General features: G+C 43.9%; 1 protein-coding gene across 16 annotated transcripts in view; it reads left to right on the top strand.

The window, feature by feature from the left end:
- The first annotated feature begins 3492 nt into the window (after positions 1-3492).
- The window catches only part of MAGI1 (membrane associated guanylate kinase, WW and PDZ domain containing 1), a 642924-nt gene continuing 626688 nt past the window's right edge, over positions 3493-19728 (top strand). For 7 of the 16 annotated variants that reach the window (XM_006077255.4, XM_006077256.4, XM_006077261.4 and 4 more), the window contains exon 1: positions 3497-4473. In XM_006077255.4, coding sequence (XP_006077317.1) covers positions 4161-4473 — 313 coding nt within the window. In that variant the 5' untranslated portion in view covers positions 3497-4160. Of the gene's footprint in view, positions 4474-19728 lie in introns of all 16 variants that reach the window. The other 9 variants (XM_025272540.3, XM_006077266.4, XM_025272541.3 and 6 more) reach the window with 4 other exon arrangements.

A 19728-nucleotide genomic window follows, 5' to 3' on the forward strand; every position in this document is an offset into this window, starting at 1 on the left:
CCACAGATCTCTAGACACTTCAGAAATGTTTGCAAATTAATCCTCTTTACATTCCAGTAAATTATTTGATCTTCAGAGCCCACAGAAGGAGGATTGCGGATTGGATTCCAGAGTGGAACACTGTATTCTTTCAGTTTATAAGGAAGAGATGGGAGAGTGTCTTAACTGGTATGCATACACTATGTGGTGGATACTGGAGCCAAAATATGCTGGTACCCAAATATGCTAGATGGTGGATGGCCACATCCTACCCCTCCCATAGGGCTGTAGTTCTGAATGTGGGCTTTGGTTCAGGCCCCTGCGTTCACATCCTAGCTCTATCATTTCCAGGCTCTTGAGCAAATTTCTTTACTTAACTAGCTTTACTTTCCTCTAAAATCAAAGTCACTCATACAAAATCAAGGCCATACCTACCTCACACAATTGTTATAATGATTAAATAAAATAATGTACATAACTATCCTGGCACACATAGTAAACCTCAAAGTTAGGTATTTTATGGCATTATTTCCCCCACTAGAATGTATTGTCAAAGTCATAATGTAAGTGAGGGAAGCCAGAACACAGGGTTCTTCTTTATATATATTCAAGAAAAATCTACTTCAAGATAACTATAAACTCTTAAGAAAACAGTCTATAAATATCAGTTTTAGCCACCAAATCTAAATGGGTTTCGTGTTTTTTTTTTTTTTTTTTAACTTACTTAATTTTTTGGCCATGCCACAGGGAACTCATGCCCCCGGCAACAGAACTAACCACTGAAAGGCCAGGGAATCTAAATGGGTTTCATGCTAAAGGTCACATACTACATAGTTTAAGGTCACACTTCACCCATGCATTCACACATTCATTCATCACGTGTGTAAGTGCACACTCACCTCAAGGCATGGGTTTAGGTGCTGAGGATTCAAAGTTTGGGTAGAATAAATATGATTTCTGCCCTGAAGCTCCTTCCAATCTGGGACACAGAAACTGAACCAGGAGAAATAGAACAAACAGAAAGGTTCAGAGGAGAGGCAGAGAGTTTGGGAACATCATAAACTTAATGTCTGGAAATTGGCAGTCTCAGCTGTTTTGAAAGCTCAAATTACTCCTTTTTAAATTCCTGGATTTTAGTATGTCTCTCTATACCTCTCTCTACCCTGCTGTCTGTGCCCTCAACTTTTCCCTTCTTTTTTGGGGGGGTTATTCCACACCTAGAATCTGAAGTAGGCTAAATTCCAAGTCCTTTCCTCTGCTCTGCTTCAGGGTCATGTGGAACCCTGGAGAGGGAAAATGGTGCTGCTGCCAGTGGAAGGAACTGCCACCACTTGATCTTGTTTGGATTCCTCTAGGTAGGTGACCGCTGATTAGAGGCAAGTGGGAGAATTCCTGGCAAGTGGGCACCCACAGTTATAAAATATGGAGTGTGGGAGGTGGGAAATATAGAAGGGCAAGCTTACCAATGATCTGTAGGGAAATCTGTGATTTCACTCTTAAGGTGGTATGCAAAAATGTGCATTTTGGGAAGGGGATTCACTCACCAAATACTTGAACATTAACAAGGTACCAGATGCTGTTCTAAGAACTGGGACTACATGAGTAAACCAAACTGCCAAAATCCACTACCTTCTTGGAGTATATGCTGTCCAAGAAGATGTGGACATAGATTCTTACCCTAAAAGTGTCTGTGAGCTCAGGAATCAAGATGATAACTAGCACCATGCATGTAAAGGCAAGCTTAAACATCCAGAGGATAGAACCTATCCTTAAGATTCTGACTGGCTGGATCTTTATTTGGTTTTGGGACTGAAGCTTTTTAATTTCTCATTCATTTTGATCCAGTCAAGCTGGAGACAAATGGATATCTTCTGAGAAAAGAGGCTGAAGATGGTTTCCCTTACCAAGAAGAGCCATGGAAAACTGGCCACTTCCTTCTTTTACAAATACTAGAAGGCAATGGGATTTTTCAGTTTTGGATATCTCAAGAGAGAAGTAGCAACGTTCTTCTCTTATTTTTATTGGCTTAGAAAAGTGCCCTATAAGCAGTGCTTTAAAATATTTAAATGTATGCCTATATATTTTAAGTTTTAGAGAGAAAAGGAGGAATTATCATGTAACTTGAAACCCCGAATGATTCCTATTTTCAAACTGCTACTAGTACTACTACTAGTGAGCTTCTTATTATATATCACTTAACAAGTGTCCTCCCCGTAATACTCCCAAAAATCTTGTCAGGTATTGTTACACTTACTTAAGAAACTCAGGCTCTGAGGGGTCCCAGCGCTTGGTCAAGATCACACGGACACTGGACCGGTGAGAACCTAAACCTCAGAGCCTGCCTCTCAACCCTGACCTCTGCGGCACCCCGTCCTTTCGGAGTCTTTTACACTCACTTCCCTTATTTAGCATTTGAAATCTCTCTTGTGACCCAAGATGGATAAATAAGTTATAAATCACTGAGGAAAAGAAAATGTTTAGGAGACTATCGCCCAGGCCGATTGGGGGAGTATTTGGGGAGGGAAGCCTTGCCGGTGCAGGATATTCTTTCTGTCCGCAGCCCCCGAGCACATTCCGAAACCTAGCAGGGACATTATTAGCTGGCTCTACCCCCGCCCTCGGGCGGCGCCCGAGGCAGAAGCAACTCCCGGCTGTGAATTCCGAGAGGTGGCTGCCGCGCCCACACCCCCGCGGGCGCCAGGACTCGGGTGCAGATCCCAGACCCAGGAGTGATCCTTATCTCCTGGCCCCGGGGCGGGTCCAAAGGCTGCTTAGCTCAGCCAGGAACTTGAGTCCAGGACAGACGCCTGGTTCCAGAGGTCTCTGGCCGCAAGGGAGTTTTAAAGAGCTAGACCCTTTTCGGTTGAAGACCCCAAGCCCCTCTTGCTTTTTGGCTTCTTTCCCTCGCCTTATACTTTATCTGCGTCCAGAAAAGTTGGCCCTAAAGTTTAAGGATGCAGATAAGTGTGTGTATACGTGTGTGAGCGTGTGACGGATCCCATTTGGGGGACCACCACAGCCCCCCTCTCCCCAGGGTCGCAGAGGCTGGAGCACACCCTGCTCCAAGACCAGAACCCGCCCGCACAGTGCAGGTTGGGGGGAAGCCGGGCAGGCGCACTCCTCTGGGTTGGGTTCAGGGTATTAGACGGAATTGCGGCGGGGGGTGGGCTGGGTGACCGACAGCGTGGCCAGCCACTGGCCGAGGGCGGTAAGGAAGCTTAGGCCGGCGTGTGTGCGTGCGTGAGTGTGAGCGCGAGGGAGTGTGAGTCTCCCCAACCCCCACCTGTTTGAAATGGTTTTAAAATGCCCAAGCAGATTGCCTATGTTTTCAAAAGTTGCAGACAGTTGGAGTAAAACACTTGCTCGTCTCCCAGACCCCCGAAGGGCTATGCAGAGTCGTGAGCACTGAAATAAAAGTAGGAACGAGAAGGGTGTGTGAAGGGGGAGAAAAGTGGCTGATCCTGGAAGGGTAGGACTTAGGACCCAACGGGAAGCACATTGGAATCTCTCTCTTCGGGAAGGCGGGGTGGGGCGGGCCGGCCGGCAGGCGGTCGCGGGGCGCATGCGCGCGCGTCTCCTCTTGCCGGCCGCTGCGCTCGGCGGCGCGGAATAGAATGAACTGTAACAAAACAAGCCGAGCCTTTGTATCTGCTTAAAGGGGACGCAGGCACTTCCCTCCTGTCCCCCCCGCCCCCGCTCAGCTACCGCGTCTCCAGGGCTCCCAGCAACTGCCTGGAAGGGCTTCCCTCACCCTCAGAAACTGCCCGCCAGCGAGGAAAGGCGAGCCAGACGGGAGGCAAAGAGGAGACACCGCATTTCTAAGAGGCAAGAAAGAAAGGAAGGAAAAAAAATAATCCAAGCGGCGCCGAGTGGACTCTGGTCCCAGAGAGCACGGTCGGGCGCCGGAACGTGGACCGAGAAGCACCGGAATGCAAACAAAGCTCGCGGGCGCCTGTGCAGGGCTCGCGGGGAAGCCCAGAAAGTTTGTTTTATGATGGCTTGAGTGAGCGAGTGTGTGCAAGGGAGCGAGGCTGCCAAGTTTCTCTCTCCCGCTGCGTTGTTTGGGGGGAGATGTCTCTCCCATGAACCAGCTGGGGCTTGGGGGCTTGTGCTGTGGGGGGCACCTGTCTCTCATTTTATCATTATTTTTTTTGGCGGAGGTAGGAGGGGTGTAACTCATCATGTCGAAAGTGATCCAGAAGAAGAACCACTGGACTAGCAGGGTTCACGAATGCACCGTAAAGCGGGGACCCCAGGGAGAGCTGGGGGTGACGGTGCTGGGGGGCGCGGAGAACGGAGAGTTTCCGTATGTCGGAGCAGTGACGGCTACCGAAGCGGCGGGGCTTCCCGGTGGCGGCGAGGGCCCTCGGCTGGTTGAGGGCGAGTTACTTCTGGAGGTGCAGGGGATCCGGGTGTCCGGCTTGCCCCGCTATGACGTACTGGGAGTCATCGACAGCTGCAAGGAGGCCGTCACCTTCAAAGCCGTCAGACAAGGTAAGTCGGGACGCGCCTCCTGGAGGCGCCCCCAGAAAAGGGAACTCGGCTGAGAAGCCGCCTCCCGCCCCCCTTTCGATTTCCCGCTTTTCTCCTGTGAACGCGGCATAGGGGCGATGTTGAGGCCGTGTGCCCGGTGATGGTGAAATACACCAAGTTGTTGAGAGGCTGTGGGTTGTTTGCCCACCTGCGTTGGGAAGAGGGGCTTGGGGTTAGCTCGGGGAAGCGCATAGATTTTTCCCTGGCCCGGTTTGCTAACCTGTTATCTCTGCCACCTAGTGCAGCAGTGGCTTGCCTGCACCGGGAGGAGAGTTGGGGAACTGAGGCAGGGGCAAAGTGGACGCTCTCTTGGTTCCCTGGGCGAGTGTTGCAGCGGGCGCAGCTACTGCGTTCTTTGATCTCTTAACTGTTTTCAGACCTGGAGAATGGGTATGAAGGAGGTGAGGGTCTTTGATTGTTGGACCTCCTTAATCAGAAAATCAGCATCACCCCGTGACCGGCCAGGTGGGCTAGGGCATCACCACCTTTCAGTCCCAAAGCCTGCAGCCTGAAGATCTTGCATTCACGCCACAACTGGATGACTCATGTGTCTCTACCCGTGTGGCCTGGCCCCAGACTTGTGGGTAGCGGTGGGGGGAGAGAATAGAGAGGGTATTTCAGCGCCATTCAAGCCCAAGTTTATACTACCACCACCATCACCACCATCCCCATCACTGCAACCATCGTTATCATCCCTGTGAAGATGATTATAGCTGCTATTTCTTGTCGCTTATTATGTGTCAGGTTCTGTGTAAAATGCTTTCCTTGCACTCTTTTGTTCTGGTGCACAACAATTCTGAGAGCGAGTTTTTCTTATAAACCCCATGTTACGGATGAAGAAGCTGGGACTGACATTGTTTCATTTACTGATGTTGGTTCAGTTACTTGCCCAAGGTCACACAGATACCAAGAGTGAGGGTTTGAAAATCCTTGTTGCAGAGCCTTAACCACCAAGGAGGGAGAGGTGGGGGATGAGTGTGGGAGACCTGAGGGGTGCACTTAAGAGAAGGGAGTGGAAGCAAATTCACCTCTCAGAAGCTTAGAGAGGAGTGATGACCCTTCTGATGGCTGCTGGTTGGGGGGAGTCCCTTGCATCTTAGTTTGGTACAGGCTCAGGGCTGTCCCTGAGTAGAGAAGTAGAGAAGGATTGGATTGATTCCGTTAAAGGGATCCCTTGTATGACCAAACACCGTGATCCAGGTTCTTCCCTGCAAAAGCACCAGGTTGAGCCCTGGTGAAAAGTTCACACATGTGCCTGCGTGCTTGAAAGGGCAAGCAGCAGCTGGAGGACTGTGTCAGAGGAAAGGAGGGCTGGGCTGAGCTAGTCCTCTTTTGGAAACAGGCCTGTTCCAGATGAAGTGGAGGAGGGGGACAGGGAGAAGAGACCGGCCTTTTGGTAGCTTTGGGAGCTGAGGGACTGACAGTTATGGAAATCTCCTTCCATTTGTGTCCTCATTATCTGATTGCTCACCTCCTCCAAGAAGCCCTCAGGCATCCTGCCAGGATGAAGAAATCAGCCTTCTTCTGGACTCCCCTAAATGTGTGTCTTGTCAGTTTTTTACTTATTCTGAACTATGCGTTAGATCCCTTCCCTTCTTTCCATACAAGGTGATAAGCTCATTGAAAGGAGAGAATATGCCTCATTTACTGCATATCACCTCAGCTTTTGCTTAAGCTCCAACACCTTGTCTCACCTGGAAATACATCTCCCGAATCTGTGAACTGGCTGTTTTGTATTATATAAACTTAAAAAGGGTGCAGAATAGTGCCTGACACATAATAAGTGCTCAATAAAGACTAGCTATTGTTACGTTTCAAGTGAAATTGGGGCAGTTATTTATTTCTATGTCTAGCTTTTAAGTTTAGCTTTTTTAAAAAAATGTGTTAGCCCTTTATTAGATATTAGGTATAGAATGATAATAACCCAGTGTATTACCATTACTCCATTAAAACAGGTTCCGCTTACTCCATATATCACCAAACATTTTGAGATACTTATATGCTATGTACTGAGCTGGCAATGTTAGAGATAAAATGAAGTTTACAAAACAGTCCTCAATCTCTAGGAGCGTCCAGTCTCAGGGAAGAAAATAATGCCTATGTACAAACAGGATCTTAAAGTGCAATATAAATGATACTTAAAAAAATGAACATTAGCATTTAGGAAACTAGGAACTAACTTCCAGTTGTATTATCAGAGAAGGTTTCCTAGAGGACTTTGTTTTTGTTCAGTCTCTAAGTCATGTCTGACTTGGGTTTTTTTAGTGTCAGGAATCTGAATTATGAGGTTAACACCGTAATTCAGGTTCCTGCATTACTAGGACTTGATACAACTGTAGAGAAAATATTGTCATAGCATTTGATGGGGTCGGCTGTAGGTCACTATGCAAGGGCATCTTGGAGACATGGCTGGTAGAGGATGGGCACGAGTTCCTGACTATCCTGGAGATTATGGGGGCAGGGAGCGTTTTACTAGTGTCTAATTGATCCATGGGAGCTCATTCTCAGTGTGTGAGATACTATAGGTGGCTGAGCCTCCCTCCACCAGTTACCAAAGATTGGGAGGCTTTGTCCCAATGCTGCATCATCGTGAAACTTTGGAAAGGTCAATCAGGTAACCCAAGTGTGTTTGGAATCAGAGGCCTCTGGGTTTGAAGGAAGCTAGTGTCTCCCCATCTTATTTCCTTTCACCCAGAATTATTCTGTGTGCTGTGCAAGAATGCTCATAGAAAGTGTGTGTGCATGTGTGTGTATGCAAACCTACTTGTTCTTGTAGTGGAATAAAGTTATGGATGGGGACGTTTGAATGGCCTGAAATCCACCACAATGTGAAAGCTGCTATTTCCTGTCGTGATTACACAGGCGCAGGCAGCTCTTCTAACATCTTCATTACAGAAAGAAGGCACTGGAAAGCATTTCACCAGCCTTCTCTCTCTCTTTTTTTGGTAGCTTGAAACTTTTTATTTTGTATTGGGATATAGCTGACTTAACAGTGTTGTGGTAGTTTTAGGTAAACAGGGAAGGGACTCAGTCATACATATATATGTATATCCATTCTCCCCAAACTCCCCTCCTATCCAGGCTTCACCATCACCAGCCTTCTCTTTCATATTGAGAATATGATTTAAATTATAGGACAAAATTGTTCTTCTTGTGTTTTTATTACTGTGTTTTAATCATATTAAATAGGCTCCTACTTGGTAAAGGAAAATAATACTTTTGAGTTGTCTGCACCTTAAACTAGCTACTCCCAGGGCCATGGGTCACTCTGGGTGCTGTCTGTATGGAAATGTCATGGTCCTCTTGTGGGAGAGAATTCTGCTCTATTTCACAGCAGCTCTCTGGAAAGTTGCACAGACCAAACTAGTCTGTTGTAAATGGTATATGAAATAGGACTGGTCTGTGAAAGAATCAAGCTCAATAGATCTACTTGGTTGGAGTTGGTTTATTTTAAATGAAGGATGACAGTTTTTTGTCACAAAAGTGCCTTAAGAAATCTACATATATATGCTATATAAGGTAAATCACTTCATATATATAATAAGATATATATACATGTACTATATATACTATAGGTTTATATTTACCTGTAGTAAAATGCACAGATCTTAAGTATATAGTTTCATGGGCTTTGACAAATGTATATGCTCATGTCCGCTTCACCCAGATCAAGATACAGAGCGTTTCCATTACCTCAGAAATTTCCCTCCTATACTTTTCCAGTCAGCTCCTTCCACCTCTTCCAGAGGCATTGACTATTTGATTTCTCTCACTTTGGGTTAGTCTTGTCTATCATTGAAATTCATATCAATGAAATACTGCACTATGCACTCTTTTGTGTCTGGGTTTTTGCCCTCAACAAAATATTTTGGAGATTTCATACTGTGTGTGTCATGGTTGTTTTGAATTGGGGAGTAGTATCACATTGCATACATATACCAGATTGTTTATATTTTTGTTTCTCAATGGACATTTGGACTGTTTTTTTCTTTCACCTATTATGAATAAAGCTGCTATAAATGTTCCAGTTCTGCCATATCTTTTCCAATCTTTGATCTTATCTATCTTTTGAACTTTATTCTAGTGTATGTTGAAAAAGGAGAAAAGTGAAGTATTTTTGAATGGTATATTCCAAATTAGGCACAGTGAGAGATTAACAACAACATGAGAAAACAGAGCAAATTATAACACTGTATACTGTAATAAAAGGTATGTGAATGTGGTCTCTCACGATCCCTTACTGTACAAATTTAATGCCTTTTCTATCTTATCAATATCAAAGCATTTATCATGCACTGCAGCTGCAACTTTGCAATTTGAAGTATGAAAGCAAAACTAGCATGTATTTCTTTTTTCCTTCTTTATGATTTTACAGATAGAAAATTCATTCTTACTGTAGATCTTAGTATCCATAGCTTATGATTTGTTTTTTGATTGTGGCATGTGGCATATGGGATCTTAGTTCCCAGATCAGGGATCAAAACCTTGCCCTCTGGGGTAGAAGTGCAGTCTTAACCAGGGAAGTCCCCACAGCATATGATTTTATTAAGTTGAGAACTTGCACCTTTTCACTTCAAGGAAGTACTTTATGGCTTCTCTTTGGCAGATCTGAACTACCAGCATCTCTCCTCTTGTGCTTTCCGGCCATTATTGAGCCCAGTAAGGGTCACTTGAATACAAGAATGGCTATATCTGGACAGTTGATTTGATAATGGGACTTCTAAGTGACTAATAGGCAGGATACCCTGGACAAAGGGATGATTCATGTCCTGGGCAGGACAGAGCGGGAAGGTGGGAACTTTCATCATGTTACTTGGTGCACAATTTAAAACGTGTGAATTGTGTATTTGTGGGATTTTCTGTTTAATATTTTCAGACTGGGGTTGACTGTAGGTAATTGAAAACACAGAAAGTGAAATAGCAGATAACGGGGAGCCATGATGATTAAGGAAACATTTCTGTAGGATGTAACTAGTATTTTTTGAGCACTTGGCTTCTAAAAGGCCTTGCCCTTGGCTGAGCTAGTGCTTTATGGGCATTTCTTTATTCCTTCCAACTGGACTTATGTGTCACAGACTGAAGTCCAGAGGGTTTGGGTGGCTTTTCCAAGGGTCATACAAGTGGCTGAAGTGGAGCTGGAACTCAGCTGTGTTAGGTTGCAAAACCCATGCTTCCAGTTCTTGGATCAGTGAATTTCAAGTAGGGTCCCCAGACCAGTGGCATTGACATCACCAGGGAACTGGTTATATGTGCAGATTCCTGGCCCTTACCCCAGCCCTACAGATACCTAAACTCAGGAGTGTGCAGCCTGTGGGTGTTTTAAACAAGTCCTCACGTGATTCTGATGAATGCTCAATTTTGAGCACCACTGTCGTAGGATATAGAGTGACATTGAAAATATGGCATTGAACTTCCCTGGCAGTCTAGATGTTAAGACTCTGTGCTTCCAATGCAGAGGGCATGTGTTTGATCCCTGGTTGAGGAACTAAAATACCATATGCTGCACAGTGGGGCTGAAAAAAAAAAGAAGAAGAAAACTAATAGGGCATCAAATGAAACAGATAATCGTGAACAAGCTAGGTGACTACTGCTGTTATCTCCAGTATGTTACCTATTTGGACCTTTCTTTATACCTAAAATAAGTGGATATGCCCCCTCAGTTCCTTTGCATTCATAAAATGCTAAGATTCCCTGAATAACCCAGACTCCAAAAGTTTAAAAGGGTGTGATTGTAGTTTCCCAAACTGGTAATATTATAGGTCACGCTTACATATTTTTGTAAGTGAATTTTGTGGTTTTGCAAATTACCCAGGAACCAAAACTGTCCCTCCACTTTTTTTTTTACAGACAGAATGGAGACAATAAATAAGACACAATTTAAAAACCACAACACCACCACCAGACCCTTCCCCTCGCGGTAATGAGGGACTTAGGACCATTACACAATTGAATATAGTTCTTTGTGCTTTTTTGAGTTCTGTTTTGACATAGTGTGTTTATTTTGACCAATTGGAATGTATTACAACATTTTAACAAAATAATTCTGTTCGTGTTTTAAAACACAGTGCTTTATCTTGCTTGGTTTCCTGTGAATTCTGCTTTTGGTGTCTCTGGGCTTGCTTCCTCCCCTACCCGCCGACCCCACCCAAGATGGTCACAAGATTGGCTTGTCTATTTAAGTGTCTCTTCAGAAAGACCTCCTCATCTGGTGGTGTGCTCCTAAAGGCTTAACAACTGGCTCTGGTGGCAGGGAGACACTGATTTGTTGCATCACTGGAGTTGCAAAGAGATGGATGTAACTGGTTCTCCAGAGCCAGTCTGAGCTGGCCCCAGTGTTCACACTGATCCCCCATATAAGAGAGCTCCCTGGATGACATGCCATCTCCCCATTTTGGTTTGTGTCTTCATAGCCTTGATATAATTTCACAATATCTTCTTTTGTTGCTTCTTTATTGTATGTCTCTCTTTCCATTGGAATGTAAGGCTCATGAAAATAAGAAATATATCTCATGTGTTCATGCCTCTGTTTCCCTAAAATAGTACCTGGCAAGTCATCAGTTCAGCACAGTCGCCCCGTCGTATCTGTTTGCAGCCCCATGGACTGCAGCACGCCAGGCTTCCCTGTCCATCACCAACTCCCGGAGCTTGTTCAAACTCATGTCCATTGAGCCGGTGATGCCATCCAACCATCTCATCCTCTGTTGTCCCCTTCTCTTCCTGCCTTCAATCTTTCCCAGCATCAGGGTCTTTTCCAGTGTCAGTTCTTCTCATCAGGTGGCCAAAGTATTCAAGCTTCAGCTTCAGCATCAGTCCTTCCAGTGATTATTCAGGACTAATTTCCTTTAGAATGGACTGGTTGGATCTCCTTACAGTCCAAGGTACTCTCAAGAGTCTTCTCCAACACCACAGTTCAAAAGCATCAGTTCTTCAGCGCTCAGCTTTCTTTATAGTCCAACTCTAACATCCATACGTGACTCCTGGAAAAACCATAGCTTTGACTAGGCAGACCTTTGTGGGCAAAGTAATGTTTCTTCTTTTCAGTATGCTGTCTAGGTTTGTCATAGCTCTACTTCCAAGGAGCAACAGTCTTTTAATTTCATGGCTGCAGTTGCCATGTGCAGTGATTTTGGAGCCCAAGAAGATAAAGCCTGTCACTGTTTCTACAGGTGCTCGCTAAAATTTGTTGGCCGTATGAATGAATTTTCTCTTGCTGCTTCTTATTAGAATGGTGAATGTAGATCAGGCCATCCACAACATGTTTCCTCCTTTCCTCTCTATTCCTCTTTGATTTCTTCTCAGTTTGGATCCTAATATGTTCATTTTCTCATCACTAGGCATTCTGATCAGCTGGTTCTCTGTCTAATAATTTATACTGAGCTATAAATAAATAAATAACTGACAAGGCTTCATGAATTATACTTAAGTGTTTCTGCCTGTGGACTCTAGGTGGGGTTTAAAAGGTGAAATTTCAGATGTTCATTCAACAGGATGACGAGGAGCTGTCCTGTTTTCTGTTTATGTGGGACCTGGTCTATGTCAGCATCCAGAAGAATGACACTTTACCTCTGTCTTCTTGTAGCTTTGTCCCTGGGTGCAGTTTTTCCAGCCAAGAACGAATCGGATCTTTGCTGTGGAAAACAGCCTGATTTTTGTCCTCTCTTGCTCTTAAACTGAGCTTTGTGTTTATGTCTTTTTTTTTTTAACTTAAACTTTCAAAAATCAATCTGTTTTTGTTCTTGGTGCCAAAAGACCACTCTCTGAAGGATATATTTAGGTTTTACTGTGGAACATTCTACAGCTTTTACAAAAAATAATGCAAGGACAGTGAACCCAACATGTCCACTGTTTCTGGTGGCTACTCTTTGCCAATGGCCGTGTTATTTAAAAATCGAATAACTTGACCTTATGATGCCGTGGCATACAGTGGGCTCACTGCATTTGTTGGCATTCATTACCCAGCTAGTTTCGGATGGCAGAATTGATGATATCCACCAAGGGGAATTAAGTGGTTTATAAGGGAAAACATTCTGACATCTCTTTACCACAAGGGTTTACATGAAGGATGTTGCTTTATAAACGATGATTATTTAATGCAAAACACCAGTCTCTGATGTTAGTGGTCCCTTCCTTAAGTTTGTATATACGTGTAACAGAATATACTGATTTTTGTATACACTGTGAATAAAGGCTGTCAAATTCGTTAAGGGCTGACATTCATATCCTAAAAAAAGGAGGTTACTGCCTTCCTGTCTGTCTTTATGGAGCTCATATGTGAGATCTATAACCTTGAAAAATCCTTGGTAAACACTGGAGCTTTGCTCTCCTGCGCTCCTGTGGATGTCAACATCCATGTAGTATGTCTGGGGAATTTGTTTTGGTGTTTTTCGCAGCTGAACCTGCATGGATGTCAAGGACAAGCAAGTAATGCTGACTTTTGCTTTATGGTATAGCAGCCTGTGGAGGGTCCAGTGTGTTCTAGATGTTATCCTTTTCTGAAAGCATGTAGCAAACCGAGAAGATGTAATTTGAACAATGTCTCTTATGATTAAATAGTAATCTCTTTTTATAGCTAAATAATTAAAGAATGGATAATCTATAACACAGTTATTTCTCTAGTCCTTCTCTCTTGAGTAAAAACTGAAATCCTCCTGGTGACTCACAAGACCCCCTACCCCCCAACAATCTGGCCTGTAACCTGTCCTCTGTCTCCCTGGCCGTGGCCTGGTGGTCCCCACCTGGTCACCTGAGAGGCTTACTCCCTCATGAACTTCAAATCTTTGCCACTTGTCATTCCCCATTCCTGTCCTCTGCTTTATTTTACTTTATAATATGTCGAGTATTTCAAAATGACTAAGTTCCTTACTTTGTCTCTCTCAAATATAAGCTCCAAGAGGGTAGGGTTGTTGTGGATCTGTTTCCTTCTGGATCCCCAGTACCAAGAATGGTGCCTAATGCATAGTAATCGCTCAAGTATTTCTTGAATGTCCACTGTCAACTTCAGAGCTAGAAGAATTCTGTCTGAGCTTGGTTGCCTCTGAAAATTCTGATATTTAAAAGTCTCTGAAAATGTAGGTACTTTGTGATAAACTACATTAAACTTGATTTAACTTTTGCTGTCTATAACTTGGGCTAAACAGAGCTTCACTGATTGATTTCAGAGTAACCTTGAAGACGGTGAGCCTTGCAGGCTGGTCTCAAATGGTCTTTATTTTAGGGATTTAGACCAGCACCGTGCTGAGTGTGCCAGATAACTTTGCACACAATCTCACCCTTCAGTGGATGATGGTGGAGATGTTCTGGGCCCCGTCAGTTGTGTGTATAGACGTTTCCTGTTCCATCTGCAGTGTGGTGAGAATGAGTTACGTAAGAGAATTACATCCTCCCGGCTAAGGTGTCAGCCCTGTTCTTACTGCCAGCGGAGGCATTAGTGTGTGACTTTAATGGGATACAGTGATGTTTTCCACAATAAGGCTAATCTTTCAGTCCATTGTGAGGAGAGACTCGAAGCTCTCTTTATGGACAGTGGCATGATGGTGCAATTACAAGGCCATTATGCCCTGATTATAAGCCATGTTTCACAGGTATTGCCATATACAGTGTTAACAGGACTGTATGCATTTATCAGTGTGTTGTAGATGGGCAGGTTTTGGACTCAGGCTGGCCTGGGTTAGAAGTCAGGCTTTTCAGTGTATAACCTGCGTGACTTAGGGCAAGATACTCTTTCTTCCTCACTGTGCCAGGATTTCCCCTTCTGAAAATGGGGATAATAATACCTACTACCTGAGGCTGATGGAAGGATCAAATTAGGAGACTGAGGTAAACCACAAGGCCCAGGGCCTGGCACGTGGTGAGTGCTCACGAAATACCGGCTTCTGTTATTGTCTGAATGTTCCCTGTTGGAAAGCACGTGCGGGAGAAGAAAGGATCTCTTGAGAGATAGCAATTGTTGTGCAGTTCCCTAGAGAGCTTTTCAAGTCTAGAAAAAGCCCTCATTTTTCTGCCTGATTCAGATGCCACCATTTAAAAAGGCTGAGACTGGATTAGTGCAGACAAGGAAGAAGGAAACCTCTGGATCTCTGCCTGAATTTCTTCCGTGTTGTCACTGGTGAAGAATTAATTCTAATGAGTGTCCTCAGGACCGTGGTTCAGGAAGGTGTAGGGAGGATGATCCTCTTCCAGTTTCCTGGGGGTCCTGGGTAGGGCAGTACCAGCAAAAGTGATCCTTAAGAGCTTGACCCTGAGGTCCTCTGGCCTTCCTGGCACCATACCTAGACTCCTGAATCAAGAAAGGCTGGAGAGGCAGTGGGACTTGGTGTTACAAGCTTTTGAAGTCAGCCTGGTTGGGTCTGACTCCAGCTGAAGAACCATAGGCATGTTAACCTCCCAGAACGTCAGTTGTCCCAGTTGAAAATGAGAATAATGCCTACCTCATAGGGGTGGTTGTGAGGATTAAATGAGAAAACATATGCAAAACAGTTTATCCTCTGCTTGGCGTGTATGGTATGTAGTCCTTACCGCCATACCTACCTAATAGCAGCCATGATAATTTTCAGTTCAGAAATGAAGACCCATCAACAAAGACCCAACAATCCATCCTCTGAAGAAGTGGTTTTTCAACTGAAGAGGATTTCGATCCCCAAGGGACATTTGGCCATGTCTGGAGATGTTGATTGTCTCAACTCTGCTGCTGCTGCTGCTAAGTCGCTTCAGTCGTGTCTGACTCTGTGAGACCCCATAGACGGCAGCCCACCAGGCTCCCCCGCCCCTGGGATTCTCCAGGCAAGAACACTGAAGTGGGTTGCCATTTCCTTCTCCAATGCGTGAAAGTGAAAAGTGAAAGTGAAGTCGCTCAGTCGTGTCCGACTCTTCGAGACCCCATGGACTGCAGCCTACCAGGCTCCTCCATCCATGGAATTTTCCAGGCAAGAGTACTGGAGTGGGGTGCCATTGCCTTCTCCGTGTCTCAACTCAGGATGGGTCAATGCTAAGTGGCATTTAGAGAGCAGAGCCCAGAGATGTGACCAAACATCCTACAGTGCACAATACGTCCACCTGACGTGAAGAGCTGTCTCGTTGGAAAAGACCCTGATGCTGGGAGAGATTGAGGGCAGGAGGAGAAGCGGCTGACAGAGGATGAGATGGTTAGATAGGGTCACCAACTCAGTGGACATGAATTTGCGCAAACTCCAGGAGATCGTGGAGGGCAGAGGAACCTGGCGTGCTTAGTGACTGGACAGCAACAACCATCTCAGAGAGAGATCCAGCCCCAGAGGGCCCTGAGACTGAGTCCAGAAGCTCTTCTCTCAGGTGTAGTTTCATGGTTGAGACTGGGAATCTGAATTAGAAGCGGTAAACTGATCATCATAATTACTATATATTGATCTTCTGCCATGTCTCTGAGACCCCGGTTAGGGTTTTGCCTGGGTGGATGATGTCATTCTCATTTTAGCTATGAGAAAAGTAGCTTGAGAGCTCAGGTAATTTATCCTGGTCCCCAGGTAGCTTACTTACACTAGGGAGATTGCAGCTCAGATCTGCCTGGTTCCAAAATCCTCGTCCTAGGTTTTTCCACACTAGAAGTGTGTTGACCTCTGTTAAGCTGTACCATTGCTGTCTGAGACAGCAAACCATGCCTGGTGACCTCACCCATCCCCAAAAAGAGTCCCAGAATTAATAATAATAATAAAATGGATTTGCAAAGTGTTTATTGGGCAGAACACAGAGGGTGCTGCTACAGAGTTTCAAACAATTCTGCTTATTTGCCTTCTCTTTTCCCAGATCTCCATCACCAACACTGTTGATAATTTCCTCCTCTGTGCTCTGTCTTCTCCCATGCACATCATGATTTCAAGAGTCACAATAGTGTCTTGAACGCAGATTTGCTTGTCTGTCTCCTGCACTGGATTATGTGCTTCTCACAGTCTTGAAGGCAGCATCCCTGTTTTATGTCTCTTTGTAATCTCTGCCCTCTGTAGGTACTCAAGCAATCACCTTTGAATCGAAATCTTTTGAGGTAACGAGTAGGCATAACTTTTAAATAAATAAAAATTCTTGCCTAAGATCTTGTTGGCTCAAAAATCTATGGCTTATTTTTAAAGCATATTAAATATACTTAGCCATATGTCTGACTTTTCCGTGATGATTTAAGATGGTTGTCTGCCAGTTGTCGTAGCATTTTGAACTGTCAGGAAAATATTGAATTAATTGTGTTGAAGGTCTTAGAGGGCCTTTATTCTGGCCAGATGTGTGCAGCAGTGGAGCCTATTGCTTACGTAATGTGGCCACGGAAGGCATCACTTTGGTTTGATTTAAATAGAGTCAGTATTTTACCACCTGGATTCTTGGCTAAGCGTTGGAATTTACATCAGATAGGGAGAGCCTGCTCATTTCCTCCTCCAACTATCAGCCTGTTTAAGTCTGTGTGACTTGGTTAAGAATTCAAAACTCAACATCAAGTTATTAAAAAATGACTTTGTTTGGTGTTGGAGCATGTAGTTTTTTTTTTTTTTCCTCTTCCCAGAAAGCACAGGCATGTAGATTTTTTTGGTTTCTAATTTTTTAAAAACTCAAAGTTGTGATCTTGGATGACTGTCGATCACTCTCCATTGTTGTTCTGTGCTTCCATAGCTTATGGTTTTTTCATGGTGAAATTCAATTTGTTCCCTCATTTAAACAATGTGTACTATACAGAAAGATGTGACTCTATGAAAGGAAAATGTACCCACATTACACATAATCCCATCTCAGAGAAATACATGTGTTACTCTATTTTTACCCAGACATTTATATGTATATATAAACATATATAAATACACATACTTTTTTTTTTTTGGTAGACTTTTTTGGGAGGGTCTTTTTCTTCTGAAAATCGAATAGCACTGCACATATAGTTTTAGTGTGATTTTTCTTTGTGCCTAACGACATATCATAGACTTTTTTCTTACACTTATGTGTAGATCAACTTTACCATTTTGATGGCTGTGGAATTGGTTTTTAGTAGTGCTATAATATGTTAGATCGTGTTTTCAGAGTGAACATTTAGGTTGTTTTTAGTTCTTGTTTTATACAACACATTGCTGAATATCCTTATATATACATTTCAGTGAACTTCTTCAGCTATTTTCTTTGGATAGATGTCTAGAACTTCTTGTCTCACTTGAATTTTATCTTTTTAAAACTTAATGCCTTGAAAAAACCATTCAGGCTGCTTATCAACTTAACTCCCTGCCACCTGGATGTGACAGTCCTGTATATTTCTTAACTTAGCTCAGTTAGAACAGATCCTACCTAGCACTGGAATTGTTCCTTTGCAATAGTCATCACAAACGCAGATAATGAGTGGATATTTTAAAGGGCATTAGGGAATGGTGGGGACTGGGGTAAATTGGAAGGAGCTGTCTTGTTCAAAGGGAGCAGTTGCCACTCAGCTTCAGCTGGTTGTTGACTTGTCGGGGCACTGCCCATCGTTGCCAGATTTTTTTAAGCTTTAAAGAGGAGTTCAGAATCTTTGATTGTTAAAAAAAAAATGAACTTTGCCAATTTAAAAGCGTTAGTTCAAAAATTTTCTAAAGCATGGAGAAACCAAGCAACACATCTGGGAGCCGTATTTGGTCCTCAAGCAACAAGCTGCAGCCTCTGGTTGACCTGTTTGTCTCTCTCACTTGATGTCTCTCTCACTTGATGTCTCTCATACTGTTTCTTCAAAAGAGCAGTTATCACATTTCTTACTCGTCTGTGTTTTCAGGGCCCAGGATAGCCACTGGCTCCCAGTGAGGGCCCACAAACGTGTGTTGAGGAGAATAATAAGTTTCAGAAGTGGTCAGGTTTGTCTCTTTAGACCATGTTAGTTTACTGGTCGCTTAGCTGGTGACAGCTCTCCCGTTCGAGTCACAAGGAGATGGGGAGAGGCTGTATTTGGACAGCTGATCTTGAGTCTTGGACTATTTTATTTCAGCGTCCTGGTCTGCTGAGTCTTAGAACTGGGTGCAAAATAACATCTTGATGACATTTATGTGAGTATGTACTGGGAACAGTATATATTCTCTGCCCTGAGGTTATTGTACTCTAAAATGTGTAGTCTTCCCAATTAAAGAATGAATGACTTTTATGTGTATTTCTTAGGGAACTTCTAAATATGGCAGGAAAATCCCTAATAACATGTCTTGTTTGGCTATTCTACAGGTAAATCAGGACCCTGACCTTTAGTCCAAAAGCAGATGCTTTCAGAGCACGATTCACCTCTGTTCTCCAGGCCAGTATTATCTGGTAGAATTCTAGTTTTTTGAAAACCAGCGCAGCCCTTCTTGCTTTCCTGCCTACATCATGGATCATTTTGTGTTGCAGGATTCATGGTGGGCACCAGGCTTGCTGACCTAGGATGGGGAAGAGGACTTGTGTAAATCAGATTTGAAATTTAGGGAGTGCAGTTTTTCTGTCATGGAGCCAACCAAGGACAGGCTTCTGTAAAATGAAAACTGAAGAGTTGGCAGTGAGCACCTGACATAGAGCTCAGATTGTGCCAGGTGTGGATGGGACTGTGTTTCTATTCTCTTCTGCTCCCATTGCCTTCTTTCTCTCCATATCAGTATCATAGTGAGAACATTCCAAGAGACTGTCTAGAAATTCAGATTTTAGATAAGATATACTATATGTAATCCAGGACTTTGAGTGTGAGACAAAACTAAGGAGTGTTTTCAAGTGGAGACTGCTGTATGCTCTGATCCGCCTCCTTCAGTATGAACACCACTTTTGGGGCACCCATGATTCCTCCAAGTTAGGATGAAATTTGGCTTCTGTCCTACTTTAAAGTGCCCAAGGATAAGATGGAGCAGGAAAGGCTTATATTCTGCAGTGTTTTAACTATTTTTATTTTTTTTTAATTTTAATTTTTTGGCTGCCCTATGCCACATGCAGGATCTTCCCAGACCAGGGAATGAGCCTGTGCCCTCTGCAGTGGAGTCTTAACTATTGGACCACCAGGGAAGTCCTCTGCAGTGTTTTAGGCTGGACAGACATTGGTGAGCTTCCCGAGCTTTGGTATTTGGCAGAGAGAAGAGTCCAGTCATGAGGAATCATGCCACAGTGCAAAGTCACCATTTAGTACCTGCACAGGGTCTAGGAAGACTCTTTAGAAAGCACAAAGTGTTGTCTCAATATTGATATATTGTACACATATCATGATTTGAAAAAGGAATGTCAGAGAGTTAGGATGCCCAG

Source organism: Bubalus bubalis, chromosome 21 (genome assembly GCF_019923935.1).
Source record: "Bubalus bubalis isolate 160015118507 breed Murrah chromosome 21, NDDB_SH_1, whole genome shotgun sequence".
Taxonomy (NCBI): Eukaryota; Metazoa; Chordata; class Mammalia; order Artiodactyla; family Bovidae; genus Bubalus; species Bubalus bubalis.